The sequence below is a fragment of the Chrysemys picta genome, chromosome 4 (genome assembly GCF_011386835.1).
Source record: "Chrysemys picta bellii isolate R12L10 chromosome 4, ASM1138683v2, whole genome shotgun sequence".
Classification (NCBI taxonomy): Eukaryota; Metazoa; Chordata; order Testudines; family Emydidae; genus Chrysemys; species Chrysemys picta.
In genome coordinates, this window is record NC_088794.1 from 44,899,777 (window position 1) to 44,916,852 (window position 17,076).

The 17,076-nt window shown below is 42.0% G+C and overlaps 1 protein-coding gene across 7 annotated transcripts in view; it reads left to right on the forward strand.

Moving 5' to 3' along the window:
- The first annotated feature begins 5,495 nt into the window (after positions 1 to 5,495).
- Positions 5,496 to 17,076, forward strand: part of COPB1 (COPI coat complex subunit beta 1) — a 35,721-nt gene continuing 24,140 nt past the window's right edge. Inside the window, exons 1-4 of one of the 7 annotated variants that reach the window (XM_065592130.1) lie at positions 6,061 to 6,415; positions 8,565 to 8,629; positions 10,795 to 10,945; positions 13,776 to 14,005. In XM_065592130.1, the coding sequence (XP_065448202.1) occupies positions 10,855 to 10,945; positions 13,776 to 14,005 (321 nt within the window). In that variant the 5' untranslated portion in view covers positions 6,061 to 6,415; positions 8,565 to 8,629; positions 10,795 to 10,854. Of the gene's footprint in view, positions 6,420 to 6,539; positions 6,901 to 8,564; positions 8,630 to 10,794; positions 10,946 to 13,775; positions 14,006 to 17,076 lie in introns of those variants that run through there. The other 6 variants (XM_065592129.1, XM_065592132.1, XM_065592131.1 and 3 more) reach the window with 6 other exon arrangements.

A 17,076-nucleotide genomic window follows, 5' to 3' on the forward strand; every position in this document is an offset into this window, starting at 1 on the left:
TCAACATATTTTCTTGTGCAAGTTACTAACCCCACATTGGTTATTTGCGTTTTCTGGTTCTCATGCAGTAACGCACAATGCTGTCATGTTGGGTTGCAAACACTATATATGGGAGTGTTTTCTTAAGTATTTAAATATTTTTATATCAAAAATGTTAGTGGGATTTCTATTTTCATAAAATCATAGAAATGTAGGGCTGGAAGGCACCTTGAAGTCATCGAGTACAGCCCCCCTGCACTGAGGCAAGATCAAGTAAACCTAGACCATTTCTGACTGGTATTTGTCCAACCTGTTCTTAAAAACCTCCAGTGATGGGGATTCCACAACCTCCCTTGGAAGCCTATTCCAGAGCTTACCTCCTTTTCTGGTTAAAAAGTTTTTTCCCTAATATCTAACTTTTGCTGCTGATTTAAGCCCATTACTGCTTGCCCTGCCTTCAGTGGACATGGGGAACAACTGATCAGTCATTCTGAAAACGGACCTTAACATACCTGAAGAATTATCTTCCCTCAGTAGTCTTTCTCTCCCTCCCCCCCTTCCAAAAAATGTGCCCAGTTTTTTTTAACCTTTCCTCATAGGTCAGGTTTCTAAACCTTTTATTGTTTTTGTTGCTCTCCTCTCTACAGTTTATCCATTTCTTTCCTTAAATGTGGCACCCAGAATTGGATGCACTACTCCAACGCCAAGAAGAGTTGGACAATTACATTCTGTGTCCTACACACAACAGTCCTTTTAATAAAACCCAGAGCAATATTAGCCTTTTTGGCAACTGCATCACACAGTTGACTCTCATTCTAACCTAGCCAGTCCTTCCCCATTTTGTAGTTCTGCATTTGATTTTTTTTTTTCAATTCATAAGTGAAGTACTTTGCACTTATCTTTATTGAATTTCATCTTGTTGATTTCAGACCAATTCTCCCATTTGTTGGGGTAGTTTTTTGACTTCTAATCTGTTTCTTCAAAATGTTTGCAACCCCTCCCAGATTGATGTTATCTGCATATTTTATAAGCATACTTTCTACTCCATTATCCAAGTCATTAATGAAAATATTGAACAGTACCGGACTCAGGACTGACCCTTGAGGGACCCCACTACATATGCCCTCCCAGTTTGACAGCAAATTATTGATAACTACTCTCTGAATAAGGTTTTTCCACCAGTTGGGCATCCGCCTTCTAGAAAATTCATCTAGACTGCATTTCTCTAGTTTGCTTATAAGAATGTCATATGGGACTGCATCAAAAGCCTTACTTAAATCAAGGTACATCATGTTTACTGCTTCCCCCGTATCCACTAGGCCAGTAGTCCTGTTAGAGAAGGAAATTAGGTTGTTTGGCATGATTTGTTCTTGACTAATCCATGCTGCCTATTCCTTGTAATTCTTATTTTCTACTAGATGCTTATAACTTGATTATTTAATAATTTGTTCCAGAATCCTTCCAGGCACCTAAGTTAAGTTGACTGGTGTATAATTCCCTGGTTCCTTTTTGTTTCCCTTTTTAAAGACAGGTACATGTTTGCCCTTCTCTAGCCTTCTGAGACCTCACCCATCTTCCATGAGTTCTCAAAAATAGTTGCTAAGGGTTCCAAGATTGCTTCAGCTAATTCCCTAAGTAGGTGAGGATGAATTTCATCTGGCTTTGCTGACATGACTACATCCCATGTATCTAAATATTTTTTTCCCTATTTTGGCTTGCACTCCTTCCCTCTTGTTCCCTCAGGTAATGAAAGCTGCTATAAAATCCCCCCTCACTCTTCTCTTCTGCAGACTAAATAACCCCAGTTCCCTCAGCCTCTCCTCGTAAGTCATGTGCCCCAGCCCCCAATCATTCTCATTGCCCTCAGCTGGACTCTCTCCAATTTGTCCACATTCCTTCTGTTGTACCTTCCACCCAACAGAAGATGGTCCAGTAAAAAAACATTACCTTGTCTCTCATGAATTAAGTTTTCTATTTTGTCAACTTCTTGCAGGACCTCATGGTGATTTTTCAGGCATTTCCTCAACAATAATAGTATTACTACTGAGGGAATTCTGAATTCTCTGTGCACAAAATTTTAAAATTCTGCAAATTTTATTTGTCAAAATAACACAATAATATAATCACACCATTTTCAATTATTTGCTGACAAGTATTTTGAAATAAATTACCAAAATAATTGAAATTGGTGTGATTATATTGTTATTTTGAAAATTAAAATATGCAGAAATTAGCAGATTTTTTTTTTTTTATTTTTTTTGTACAGAATTCCCTTAAGAGTACCAGGGTTCTGGGAGGTGCAATCTGGGTATGGACAGCTCGGTGAGGACAGGATGAATTTGATTTAAATCAAATTGATTTAAATCACTAGTCAGGAAGGCTCGATTTAATCATAGATTTCTACATAATAGTGCATTCTTGTTATAACCTTAACACACATTCTTCACAACTCAGGTACATGTAGGTTTCATTTTTAGAAGGTACACACTATACATTTTTAAAGTGATTTATTTTGAAAACTTTTCAGATTAGTTTTACAGTTATATCAGAAAATGAATGATTGGTTATTTCATTTACCAAACGTAATTGAAGCAGATATTTATGAAGTCATTGGGAGGTGAACTATCTCCAATTCAACAGGTTAATCATTAGTATTTGGAGGATTTTCTTGCCATGCTGTATTACCATCACCAGACAGACATTTAAATTGTTTTTATTTAACTAAAACAACGTTATGTATTCTGGATTTTTTTCTTCAACAGCAAACATATTTTAACAAATCAAGTGCATGAATTTTTGAATTTAATTAAACATTTAAGTTTTTTAAAATCAGGTTTGTTTTTGTTAAAATTGTTTTAACTAAAATAGTTTTTTTTTTTTTTTTTTTTTTTTTTTAAATACAAAAATTAAATTGACTACATCAGCCAGGTCAACATGAAAAACTTAAAATATTGGCTTCTGGCGCTAACTCAGTCATTTTCATCTTCATTTTCCTGTTTGTTCATAATCTGGAAAAGAAAAACAAGCTTTCCTGCTTTTTCAGGTCCCAAACGATTTCTCAATTTGGACTTAATTAGTCCAAAGGAAGAAAATTTTCTTCCTACACCAACAGAAGAAGCTACTGCTGTTAAAAGTGAGATTATCACTTCAACAGTCTCTGAATCCAAGTGCTTAAGTGACTTACACCAGTTTACTGGGGTGACTTTCTTTAAAACATCATCAGCAAACATATATTTCTCGAATGGTTCTTATTCCCAAACTGAGTCTCTTTTATGGCCTGCTGCCATTATAGATTTTCCCTTCTAGTGAGAGAATAGTATAGTAGATCTCAAATAAATGAAGGCTGCACTCAAAGACCTCAAGACTTCTGGAATATGTTGCTCAAACAGTTTCACTTTTGTTTCTACTGCCTGTCCCTCACTTCTCACATTTATCTCCAGACTTCTTCTCCTTGTCCAGTTCTATTCAGCCCCCAACAATTTTCTATTCATTGAACTTTTTGATACTTTGCACGTTTAGAGAGAGGTAAGGGATTGACTCTGTACACAAATTTGCAGAGAGACAATAGGGTTGAGGTCTGTTATTTCTTATCTCTATATTATTTATTTATTGTTGCTGTTAACAAGCATGTTATTTCTGGAGACACAAATCCAGTTTGAGGACTGCAAAACTAAGCATCTCTAATGGTATCTTCTAGCCTGAGCACTGAGTGCCATTGGGTAGATAGAAAGATTAACCTAAATAATCTATACAGATGCCCCTGGAACCTCATAAAATTGGGTCCCTAATCCATGAACTATTAGAACTCATTTATAAAACTTTTCTTAAACATTACATGAATATATTGTCTCATACTATAGAATTTATCATCCCTATTCCATGATGAGATACCTTTGAGCTATAATTTATCTAATTACAACTATCTTTAAATAGGTTTTTGCCTCAAAAAGCATTTTATCAAAAAAATCCGGTTTTAAATTTAAAAAATCCGTTTTTTTTTTAAATCATTGATTTTTATCCGTCGGGGGATCTGGGTGCTGGGGAGAATCTAGATGCACGGGGGCTCGGTGGGGGTTCTGGGTGCAGGGGGAATGGGACTCTGCAGGGGAGTCCAGGTGAAGGTAGTTAGGGCTCAGTGGGGGGAGTATAGTATGATGGTGTAAGAGACAGTGAGTGCACACTATATTAACTACTAGGATTTGGATCCATGTGACTCATCTGCTATTCTGTTATTGCTGACCTCCTCCATGTACAGGGAAATACCATCTCCTCACTGAACATGACAAATCTTTGACTGCTTCCACAAATATCTTAAATAAGCCTTTTTTCTGGAACATCTATACCAAACAGCAAGGTTTTTTTGTTGTTTTTTTGTTTTCCCCTAAGAGAGAACTATCAGACATGTATGCCTCATGAACATTCAAAGTTGTACAGGAACAGGTTTATCAGTTATCTGGAATTACATGCTAGATGCTCTTCCTGGGGGTTTAAAAGCAGTTGCTCTATTACCTGCAGTGATAGGGGGGAAATAGAGTTTTTAATTTGGTAGCTGCTTCAGGCACTGTAACTTTTGAAACTGTCTATTACCCAGGAAAGGATAAGATTTTCTGAAGTGATATTGCACCTTATAGGCTGGTGTGATTTACTGAGAAAACAGGTAAGATGCCTGAAGGATGTTTGTGTTGATAGTATGAGTAATAGTCTTGTTGATTTTTAAAGGTTTCACATTTTCTTTGAAATCTTCAGGTTTCTGTGTCTGTAGCTGGACATTCAGTTTCTGACTGTGGCAAGAACTTTGTACAGTCCTGCTTTGTGCAATCAGCAATGAATTCTTCACATTGTTTTCTAATTAATTGCGGTAAAATCATATGTAGTAGTTTTTCCCCTGCATTTTCTTTTTCCTATTTTAAGCAATCATTAGTACAACTTGCTACTCTACTTTCCCAGAAATGTTTCTCTTAACTATTTAGCCCATGGGAGAGCTGCTCGCTAACAGAGACTGACTAGTTATGCTGTGTGCGATGTGACCCAAGGAGGCTCAGCCATTGGGACAGCATGCTAGCTAGCTTGCAGGGCAACTGGACCAGCTCTGACCGGTTTTTGTGGCGAGCTGTCTGTGTGGTGCGCACACTGTTTATAATGGGGGCTTGTTCTCTGTTTGACAGCTAGGGTCACCAGACAGCAAGTGTGAAAAATGGGGACGCGGGTGTGGGGTAATAGGAGCCTATATAAGAAAAAGACCCAAAAATCAGGACTGTCCCTCTAAAAGTGGGGCATCTGGTCACCCTATTTGCAGCAGAGAAGCTCAGACCCAGACACAAGTTTCATTAGCAGTTGGTGTAGTGTAGTAAATTGCTCTGCATAGGAATATGCTAGTTAGGGTGTATGGAGCATGCTCCGTTCATCTGCTGCAGCCACTGCCCTTCACCCTGCCCTTATTAACCATAAGATTCCTTAGACTGCTTTTGATGCGTTAAAAAGTGGCAAAGGGGGCAAATCGGAGCAGGGGGGTGGCCAGGGTCTGAGCAGGGGGTGGAAATTTACTGGTTGGGTGGGGACCTCAAGCAGCTGGAGGCAGCATTAGGAGAGGGGTTAAATGGCTAAATCAGGGATTTGGGGGGGGGGGAGGAGGTGGAGTTAAGCCCAGGAGTGAGGTGCTAGCAGAGGGAGTCAGAGGGCAAAACCGGGCACAGGGGGTAGCAGTTACCGCAGTGGGACTGAGACACCAGTCAAAATAATTTGTTTGGGAGGGAGGGGTGGCAAAAGAGGCTTTTTTTATGTGTCACGAACTGAGCATGCTCAGTAACATCTGCTGAAGCCGCTGCCCTTCTTAGCTGTAACATTCTGCTGCCTGCTATTTACAGGGGTTAAAAAGGGGCAAAAGGGGTGAATCGAAAACTACTCCATCAGGCAGCAGTTTCATACAGTAGCAGTTTCTTACAAACTAAAGTATCAGTAGCTGCTACCAGTAGCACATTCCTACACTACAGCGGCCGGGCCCCAAGACGCGAACAGCCGCCTGCCCGGGGCATGCAACGCGCTCTGCACAGCCCTGCCAAGAACACCCGGGGGAAGTGACGTGGCTGCTTCGTGACCTCCTGCGTGGCTGCCAGTGCCAAGACGGCGACTCGGACGGTCAGCGGTCACGGTCACGCGGCGAGTGAGGGGTGCGCGCGGGGCTGGGACTGGCCCATTCAAACGCAGAGGACTCAGCCACCGCCAGCCCCGCCTCTCCCGCGCGGGTTGCGCGCGCAGGGAGTGAGCGTGGCGGAGCCCCCCTTTGTGCATTGCTGCGTACGGAGGAGGCGTGTCCTGCTGCGGCCGCCGTACTACCGATGTGGTCCGTCACTGTTGGGGGGAGCGGTTCCACGTCAGCCACAGCGGAGCAGCGGGCAGAGCCGGGGCTGGAGGGGGCCTGCCGCGGGCAGCACGGGAGGCAGGTACAGCGCCTAGCGGGGGCTGCGGAGCGTGGAGGGCGCGAACTCCTTTGCTGGGCCCGTGTCGCCCTGAGGGCCGCGGCCTGAGACCGGCCCCCGCCCCCTTCCGGAGCCAGCGGCCTCGGTCAGGGCTGGGCCGCAGCGGCTCCCCTAGGCGGGCAGCCGGTCCGGTCCCTGTGCTTGAGGGTCCGGGGGGTTACGGTCGCCGTGTAGCCGCCGAGTCAGCGGGTAGCGCGGCCCGGTGCTAGAGCGGGGAGCCGGGACCCCGGGTTCTGACCCCGGTCTGCCACCGATTTCTTTCGTGAGCTGTGGGGGCAGCCGCGGAACCATGGGCCGGGTCTGTGCAGCGCTGGGGAGGCTCCTGGGGAGGTGATGCGGAGAGGTTTAAACTTGAGCCCCCCGCCGACCCTGCGATTGGCTTTGCCCTTCTGGGCCTGAGATTGAGGCCGCCTGTCCAAAACTCATCACAGGGTCAGAGTGTGAGGTTGCAGCTTTACTTTGTTATGATTTCTTTTCACCTTTTCTAAAAATTCTCATCCTCTTTGGACTGAAACTTTCTGTGTCAAAATTGTTTGCGGAAAGTTTCAACAAAGATCCATTCAACTGATGTATGTTTGTTTTCTTTCTAGGTTCTTAAACATATGTTTTTTGTTATGGTTATTTAGCAATATTGTTAAATCTATGGAGTCAATGTGACTACAAGGATAATTAAAAGTTATATCTATCGATATTTATAACGGAGGTTATGAAATAAGCCTTTATTTCTATTTACTATTTAAGTTTCCATTTTGCAGACTTATTTGAATAGCTTTGTGTCAGAGCATTCCCATTGAAGTTAATGGCACATACTTAAAATTGAGTCCATATGAGTTTGCAGGTTTGGGGCCATGGAAACTTTTTTGTTTTGTTTTGTATAGCCATTCGTCATGTTTTTTCATAAACATTAGGAAAAATGTGAAATAAAAATGACTGAACTTTAAAACTTTGAACTAATTATGTGGCTAGTTCTCATCAAGGAATAGTCACTTGGAAAAATGAAAAGAGAACTTTTTGAACTGATGTTATAAGCAATTGTAAATTTGCTTTGCATTCTTCGTAGATGTTTTTATCCTGTATCTTCAGAGCAGTGAGTTTTAAAATAAGTGAAGTTGCTGAAAAACACAGTTATGCAGCTCTATAGTTCTAGGGCTAATGGTTTAGGGCAGGGGTTCCCAAACTTGGTTCGCGGCTTGTTCAGGGTAAGCCCCTGGCGGACCGCAAGATGCTTTGTTTACCTGAGTGTCCGCAGATACGGCAGCTCCCAGTGTCCACGGTTTGCCGTTCCCTGCCAGGGAGTGAGCGCAGTGGAGCCCCCCCCTTGTGGCCTGCGCCGCTTCCCACAGCTCCCATTGGCTGGGAATGGCGAACCGTGGTCACTGGGAGCTGTGAGCGGCTGTACCTGCGGACACTCAGGTAAACAAAGCATCTTGCGGCCCGCCAGGGGCTTACCCTGAACAAGCTGCGAACCAAGTTTGGGAACCCCTGGTTTAGGGCAATGGTTTTCAACCAGGGGTGCGTGCATCACTGGGGGTATGCAGAGGTCTTCCAGGGAGGGTACATCAGCTCATCTAGATATTTGCCTAGTTTTACAACAGGTTACATAAAAAGCACTAACGAAATCAGTACAAACTAAAATTTCATACAGACAATGACTTGTTTATACTGCTCTATATATTTGACTGCCGCTGTACATTGCGGGGATGTTTTCAGAGAACTATCCACAATGACTCCAAGATCTCTTTCTTGAGTGGTAACAGCTAATTTAGACCCCCATCATTTTATATGTATAGTTGGAATTATGTTTTTCATTGTGCATTACTTTACATTTATCAACATTGAATTTCATGTGCCATTTTGTTGCTGTCACCCAGTTTTGAGAGATCCCTTTGTAACTGTTTGCAGTCTGCTTCGAATTTAACTATCTTTAGCAGTTTTGTATCATCTGCAAATTTTGCCACCTCATTGTTTACTCCTTTTTGCAGTTCATTTATGAGTATGTTGAATAGTACTAATCCGAGGACAGATCCCTGGGGGACTCCACTATTTATGTCTCTCCATTCTGAAAACTGACTATTTATTCCTATTGTTTGTTTCCTATCTTTAAACCAGTTATGGATCCATGAGAGGACCTTCCCTCTTATCCCATGACAGCTTATTTTGCTTAAGAGCCTTTGGTAAGGGACTTTGTCAAAGGCTTTCTGAATATCTAAGTAAACTATATCCCCTGGATCACTCCTGTCCATATGCTTGTTGACCCAGTCAGAGAATCCTAATAGATTGGTGAGGCATGATTTCCCTTTACAAAAACCATGTTGACTCTTCCCCAACAAATTGTGTTCATCTATGTGTCTGATAATTCTGTTCTTTACTATTGTTTCAACCAATTTGCCTGGTACTGAAGTTAGGCTTACCAGCCTGTAACTGCCAGGATCATCTCAGGAGCCTTTTTAAAAAAAAAGGCGTCACAGTAGCTATCCTCCGCTCATCTGGTACAGAAGCTGATTTGAATGATAAGTTACATATCACAGTTAGTAGTTCTGCAATTTTGAGTTTTTTCAGAACTCTTGGGTGAATACCATCTGGTCCTGGTGACTTATTCCTGTTTAATTTATCAATTTGTTCCAAAACCACCTCATATGACACCTCAATCTGGGACAGTTCCTCAGATTTGTCACCTAAAAAGAATGGCTCGGGCTCCCTCACCTACTCAGTCGTGAAGACCTATGCAAAGAATTCATTACGTTTCTCGCAATGGCCTTATTTTCCTTGAGTGCTCCTTAGACCCTCCTATTTTCTGACTGTGGCACATAATATAGTCTAGTCTCCTATGGGCTGTAATACTTTGATCTCATTTCAGTTGCTGGATTAGTGTGCGAGTGCTTGTTAGTATTGGTGGCCTGTGCTATAGGAAGTCAGACTAAATGATCCTTCTGCCCTTAAACTCTGAATCGATGGCACCTTTTTTCACACATTTATAGCTTCCTGATTATGCTTTGGGACTCAAATGATCAAGTTTACTACTCTGTTGGTGGCTAAAAATCTCATACTGTATAGCATGCTTCATACATATTAAAATAGAGAGTCTCAAAACTCCATAGTAAAGGGTATATTTCAATTTTCATTTTGAGACCAATTCTGAACTACTTACATACAACTTCCAGAAAAAAAGATACTTTCTGCATCAATTTATCATAGGTAATCTCTACCAAAGAATTCTTAAATTTGAAATTAATTGAACAGATGGTTATAAAATATTGGAAAAGTGACAGTTTTTCATTTAAAAAAAAAATCTCCTAATTAAAACATTACTATGTAAAGCTTCAAACTTGTTTTATATACCGCTTCTCTCAAGTTAGCTTAGCCCAAGGTAGAGCTTCCATATTGCAAAACAATTCATATTTGGAGGCTGTTCCAGAACTTCATCCCTCTGATGGTTAGAAGCCTTCTCATTTCCAGCCTGGATTTGTTCATGGCCAGTTTATATGAATATTCTTGTGCCAACATTTTTCCTTTGACTTAACTAGCTCTTTACTCTCCCTGGTACTTACCCCTCTAATGTATTTATAGAGAGCAATCATACACCTTTCAGCCACCTTTTTGCTAGAGTAAACAAGCCAGGCTCTTCCAGTCTGTAAGACAGGCTCTTCATTCCATTGATCATAGAAGTGTGGGACTGGAAGATACCTCAACAGATAATTTAGTCCAGTCCCCTGCACTCATGGCAGGAGTACATAATAACTAGACCACTCCTGACAGGTGTTTGTTTAACCTGTTCTTAAAAACCTCCAATGATGGAGATTCTGGAACTGCCCTAAGCAATTTGTTCCAGTTTAAACTAAATTAACTTGTTTCAGTAGTTCTTCTTTACAGTTGTTCCAGTTTAAATTAATCTGTAAAGGGTTAAAGGAAACGTTATAATCTTGGTTATAGTATTTGTTACTATTTTATTTACTATAATACTTTGCTTACAGCACTCTTCATTCATAGATCTGCCTTATACTCAATCCACTACCCCTAGCTCTCCCTATAAAATTTGTTCATTAGTATCTAAGTAGTACACACATTCATTAGATTTTTGCATATCACTTTTTATTTGGGGATTTTGCATACTTGTTTTAACATTTTAATACACAGTATTAATAAGAACATTTATAAAGTGAAAGGGGATCTCACTCTTTCGGGAGAGGTTTTGAATAATGTAGTTTAAAAGTCCTTTAAATCCAAATTTTTAGAGAAATTGAATATTTAATATTTTTGTGGAAATTGCAATAGCATACTTTTGTGCTGTTTGTTATGCAGTTATTAACACATTCCATTAATTTCATTTTGTTTTTTCTAGAGTACCTGATATTTGTCGGAAGTAGTTCTTCTATTAAGAAAGTATTTGTAACCAAGAACAATGACAGCCGCAGAGAATGTATGTTATACGTTGATTAATGTTCCAATGGATTCAGAACCGCCATCTGAAATCAGCTTAAAAAATGACCTAGGCAAGTAATATACTTTATGGCTAGCAGGCCATTCAGTTTTACTTGAATTAACTCTTGTTTTTCTTTCTCATTATATGATAACCTTTAGTGTAATACTTACTGTAAAATATAAAACCAATCTCTCTCAAACTAATTGCTTTTATAGTTATTTTAAAAAGTACATAACTGTAATATTATGTTTAAATAAACTTAATTTGGTAATTGAAAAACTGAACCTTTATCCATAACATTACTATTCTAGTCCAATAAAAAAGTAGTCAGGATACAAACCTGTACTTAAGCATGGGAGTTCAATGGGACTACTCACTCACTGAAATACCTTGCTGAATTGAGGCCCTAGTTGGTTGATATAGGATCTAAAGCACCTATCAGAATATGCCTTACGATTTAAAAGCAAGAAATCTTGGGGCAAAGTTATCATTCTGTTTTATGACTAGAATACGTTTCAAGTATCCTAAGGCCTGTTTGAGGATGGGAAATAGAGAGAGGTTACTTCATGGCCCCTCAAATACAAATTCAAACCACTAAGTAAACTGTCTCCCATGCATAAAAAGGTAAAACTTAATTCCTTTCTGTATTTTATGTATGTAGAAAGATAGCATTTCCTATTGAGGTCAGTGAGACTCAAAGTAGTCCTACAATGCAGATTTCAAGGAGAGTTCCTGGTTGCAAGTTCTGTTCTACCACATCACATGTTGGAATACTTCAACTGTTCTGAAAGCAGAGAAAGGAAAGAGAATACCTCCAAAACCCACTTGAAATAATTAACATTTTCAAAGCCAGTCAAGCAACCATTTCCTCCCCATAATTCAAGAGTACCTACATTAGTATGTGTTGGGTTGGAAGTCTGTCCATTGCAAAATAAATGTCTGATGGCCCTAGCAATCTCTTCTAATTAAATACTGATGTATACAGTAATCTGTGAATTTAGGTTTGCTGGATTAATGTTGCATTTTGAAACTTGAGGGAAAATTTCCTCTGTTTACAGTGTTCTGGTAGTAACTGTCCACTAAAGACCTGTCATTTATATAGATCCTATCTTTATTGTATCTGAGCAAGTCTCTCTTTCTGTGTCTGTTAATACTCTCTCTCTCTCTTTTCTTATTTATGTAGTATGTGTTTGTGCTCAGGTAGATTTAATAAGGAATGCACTGACATACTGGAGTCTTGAAGTTTTTGCTGCTTTGTAGTTCAGTATATATTGCCAACACTATCTATTGCATTCTTACTAACTCAGAAGTTACTTCTGAGGGCATTCTGTGTCAAAAAATTAAAATTTTGGCACACAATAGTTTAAAATTCTGCAAATTTTATTTGTTAAATAAATTTGGAGGCTCCAGCATGACATTGGGGAGCACAGGCCACTGGCTGCACAGAGGTGGGAGATGACTGTGCAGCTCCCCCCGGGACATGGACTCAGCAACGGGGCTGCTCCCAACCCTGACACAGCACAAGGACTGGGCCTGCCCCAGAAACACCGCAGGGCCCTGCCCCTCTTTGCCAGGCACACTAGGTGTGGCCAGGCAGGCTCAGAAAGGCAAGATCCAAGGGTGGAGAGGCTTAGTGTGGGGGGATCCAGGTGTGGGTTGAGAGGGTTCTGTGTGGGGCAGTTTGGGTGTGGGCGGCTCAGTGCTGGATCTGGATTCACAGGGGCTTGTTAGAGGGTTCTTCGTGCAACGGTAATGGGAGTCTGCAGGTGGGGCCCAGGTGAAAGTGGTTGGGGCTTGGGGGTGTGTGTCTGGGTGTGGGGGGGATAGAGCTCACCTGGGGGAGTGTTGGGGGGAGGGGTCCAGGTGCAGCTAGTTGGGGCTTGGTGGCGTGGGGAACTGGGTGCTGGTGGTTCAGGTGCAGGGGGAGTAGGGCTCATCGCGGGGCTTCTGAGTGCGGGGTGTGTGGCTCGGCAGGAGGGTCTGGGTATGAGGGGGTCTGGATGCACGGGGTTTGGGGAGATGGAGGAACAGCTCCTGTAGAGGGATCCCTCTCCCTGCAGTTGAGGAGCAATGGGGGCAGGAAGTGGGAGTAGGGGAAGTTTGCAGAGCTTCCTGCAGCTGGGGGAGAAAGCTGAGGGTGGGTCTGACCCAGCCCCAGATGCCGTGCAGGCGAAGAGGAAGTCCTGTCCTCCCCAGCCCAGCCGGGACTAGCAGCTGAGCCTGGTGCAAGGTAGGAGCCACCAGCCTTGTCTTCCCCAGTCCCACCCTCTGCTCCACAATAATTTATGTTTCTGCCAGCTGCCCTTGGCATCCAAAACGTACTGCTGGGGAGGGTTGCATGACTGCTCTTGTGGCTTCCCTTTGCTTCCTTGTCAAAGTCACTTTTCTGCGAGGAAGCAAAGAGGTTTGCAGGGAACGTAAATTCTGTGCATACACAGTGGCGCAGAATTCCCCCAGAAGTAAGAGGTTCATATGCAAGAACGACTGCAACACCATAATGCATTGTGATTTCTTGGTGTAAATGTGGTCTGTCAGTAATGAAATTCCCTTTATTAGAACTGTTTAGTGGAACTAACTGAGCTTCAGTGGAAGCTAAATTACAGCTTTATTTATTAAACCTCCTATGCTCTTTATTATTCTCTTAAATTTAGGAGTATGAATTCATTACAGTCGGGTCCTGGTCTGTGACTAGGGCTCCTAGGTGCTACGGTAATACAAAAAAATAATAATGTGGTGGTGTCCTGAGGGGCAAGGTTTATATTTGCTGGCATCAAGTATCAATATTTCTGTTAGATTGTTTTAACAAGCCTTGATTATTTAAGTAATTCTGGGAGCGCCTGTTATTTGTCACTTTCTATAATTGCTGTGCTTACTTTTGAACTCCTCCTTCCCTCTACCAGAAAAAGGAGATGTAAAGTCTAAGACAGAGGCCTTGAAGAAAGTAATTATCATGATCCTGAACGGTGAAAAACTACCTGGACTTCTGATGACTATTATTCGTTTTGTACTGCCTCTTCAAGATCATACCATCAAAAAACTGCTGTTAGTCTTTTGGGAGATAGTTCCGAAGACCACTCCAGATGGCAAGCTATTACAAGAAATGATCCTTGTATGTGATGCCTATAGAAAGGTAAACATGTTTGTTATTGTATGTTTTTATGCCCTATCACCCTTGTATCTGACCAGTCTCTACATAAAGCATATCCAGGTAATATAATATTTTGATCCAAACGAGTGGATGCACTGCATTCTTTCCTCGGTGACCTAACCGCTCTGCCTGCATGGGTCAGAACTGAGGAATTGCCATCCGGAAGATCTGTTGCCAAGAAAATACAAATATTTTCAGTTATGCCTAAACAAAGATGTGCACTGTCTGCTTTCCATCAGGAGTGGAGCTGAGTGGTGAGGACCAACCCTGTTACCTTTTCCTGTGATATCTTCTCTGGGGATTAACAATGTTGGATGCAGTTGTTATGAGGGAGTATAAAAGGGAGAGGTTATCTTTGAAATAACTGTCTCCTATGCTATTTAGGACTTTACAGATGGTAACCAGCACCTTCAGTTATACTGGAACATTAAATTGCAGGACACATGTCCATGTGTAATATGCACTTATCAATTTCTCTTACCTTCTAAAAGATGGCATGTGTGTCTGGTCTAGCTGGATTATTCAGGTAACCTTCAAGAGTAGCCCTGGATAATTTGCATAGTTAAGTGCTAAAGGCATGGACTGTGGTGGCATATTCTGCATCTGAGAGGAAAGGTTGTAATGCCGGTTGCAGATAAAAGTTGACGATTCTGGTCACTGCTGATATCTTTTGTCTTATGCAGTGGTGTTCTAGCCAGTTTGGTCCCAGGGTTTTAGAGAGAGGTGGGTGAGGTAATATCTTTTATTGGACCAACTTCTGTTGGTGAGAGAGACAAACTTTCGAGCTTACAGAGACCTGAAGAACTCAATGTAAGCTCGAAAGCTTCGCTCTCTCACCAACAAAAGTTGGTCCAATGAAAGATGTTACCTCACTCACCTTGTGTCTCTAATATCTTTGTATTAATCAAATTCAGCCTGTGAGCTAGTTTTTGTCCACTCGCTGGAAGTTCCAGGAAATAGCTCTGTCCAGATAAATGAAAGAGGCATACACCTGAGCATCATCATAGTGATTTTACTCTTTCCCTCTGTGGTTTCACAAACACTGAATAAAAGAGGCCTCAATTTTGCACCCTGTGGGATTCCTTTGGTGAGAAAGAATGAGAAAATACTGGTTATTATGATAGACAGTGGTCTCAGCACATTAGTTGCCCAGCTGTTGTCAAAAATATTTTATAGACATTGCAAAAAAAAGATGTTTTAAGGAGGGATTAGAAAGAAGGCAAGGCTTTATGGGGGACTCCTCCCACACAGAGTGGGAGCGAGAGAGAAAGCATGAAAGTACTTGTTCTGAAATTTAACAAGTGGGCAGTGAAGGCTGGCATCATTGGCAGAGCAGAAGTGGGATACCATCTCAAGATCAGTGGAATAGGTCTAATAGAATCAACCTGTATTTCTGACCTTTATCCATCTTTTTGAAGAGATTGACTGCTGAGATTAATAGATTCTGTGCCATGTCCAGGTTTGAGATCCAACTGAGTATGGTCCGAAAAAGGAGGATATTGGGTGCTGCTAGATTTTGGCATTCTGTCACCTATCCCTCAGAAAGAGTTTAGAAATAGGGCAGAAATTGGCAAGTTGGTTTGAGCAGGGACCAGACCCTATCATGTTTAAGGATGGTCGCAACTGCCTTCCCTCAAGGAGGCATTAATTATCTCTCTCAATAAAGAGCACAAGCATTTTACACTAGGAGGGTCATATCGTCAGCTTGTTGAATGAGCATTTCTCTTCCAGTGCGTTTGAAATGTACTGTTCTGAAACTGTTAGAAGAGACTGTACATTCATTCTTTCTGCACTGATGCTACTGCTTTGGTGCCATTGAGACTGTCCTGAATCTGATAAACATTATCCTTGAAATATGGTGAGAAAACTTAACTAGATCTTAAAGTCAAATGTTTCTGATAGTGAACAGTCTGGAGTAATACAATGGCATTGCTAGACCACCCTCTTTCCAATGAAATCTTCAAATTACGAAAATGTGGATAGTCAGTTATTTTTCCTAGGTTTTTTTAATTGTCATTTTCAACCAGAATAATGTAGTAATCAGCATGATTCATTCAGCATGGTTGCCACTGGGTCTGAAACACTTTAGGAATTTGCTTGTTTTTGTTGATCAGGAAAAATAACTACATTGGAATCATACAAGTAGCAGTAAAAGCTTAAAAACTTGAGGCCAAGGAGTGTAGCAATGCCACACACGTGTCTGGGTGTTTTCCATTTATAACAAGTACATTCCTTTGCAAATTTGGAAGTCCCCTTCCTGTTTGCTTGGTGATGCATGCTGTGGTCTCAGTGCCTATTTCCAGGTGACCATGCCTGCTCCACGCACCAGGCAATCCCCCGCTTGGGCAGTGCCGAGCTGCTGGACCTCATCAGCATGTGGGGAGAGGAGACTGTGCAGTCGCAGCTGCGCTCCAGCCATAGGAATTATGATACCTATGGGAAGAAAGTCCCTGCTTGCAGCTTCCTGAACAGGCCAGTGTTCCCAAAGATGTGTGCATCATGCATCTTTCCGGATCAGCCTACATTAACGTCCATGAAACGCCCACGGTGATCCACAAACGCCTGGGAACCATTGAGAAATATCTCTTGCGATTAATGTACTTGCTGGCTAGGTGGTCTGGTGCCAGAATTGGAATATGCGTGCCATCTATTGCCCCTCTGCAATTAGGGAAGCCCATCCACAATGTCATACACGTTGCTCAGAGTCACGGTCTTTCGGAGCAGGATGCAATTAATGGCCCTGAACACTTCCATCAACAAGACTAAAACGTTCGACTTTCCCACTCCGAACTGGTTAGCACCCAATCGGTAGAAGTCTGGAGTAGCCAGCTTCCAGAGTGCAATCGCCACGCGCTTCTCCAGTGACAGGGCAGCTCAGTCTCGTGTCCTTGCTGGGGCGAGCTCATCACACAGTCCCATAAATGTGGCTTTCCTCATGTGAAAGTTCTGCAGCCATTGCTTGTCCTCCCAGACGTGCATCACGATGTGATCCCACCACTCAGTGCTTGTTTCCCGAGCCCAAAAGCGGCGTTCCACTGTGGTCAGCACCTCTG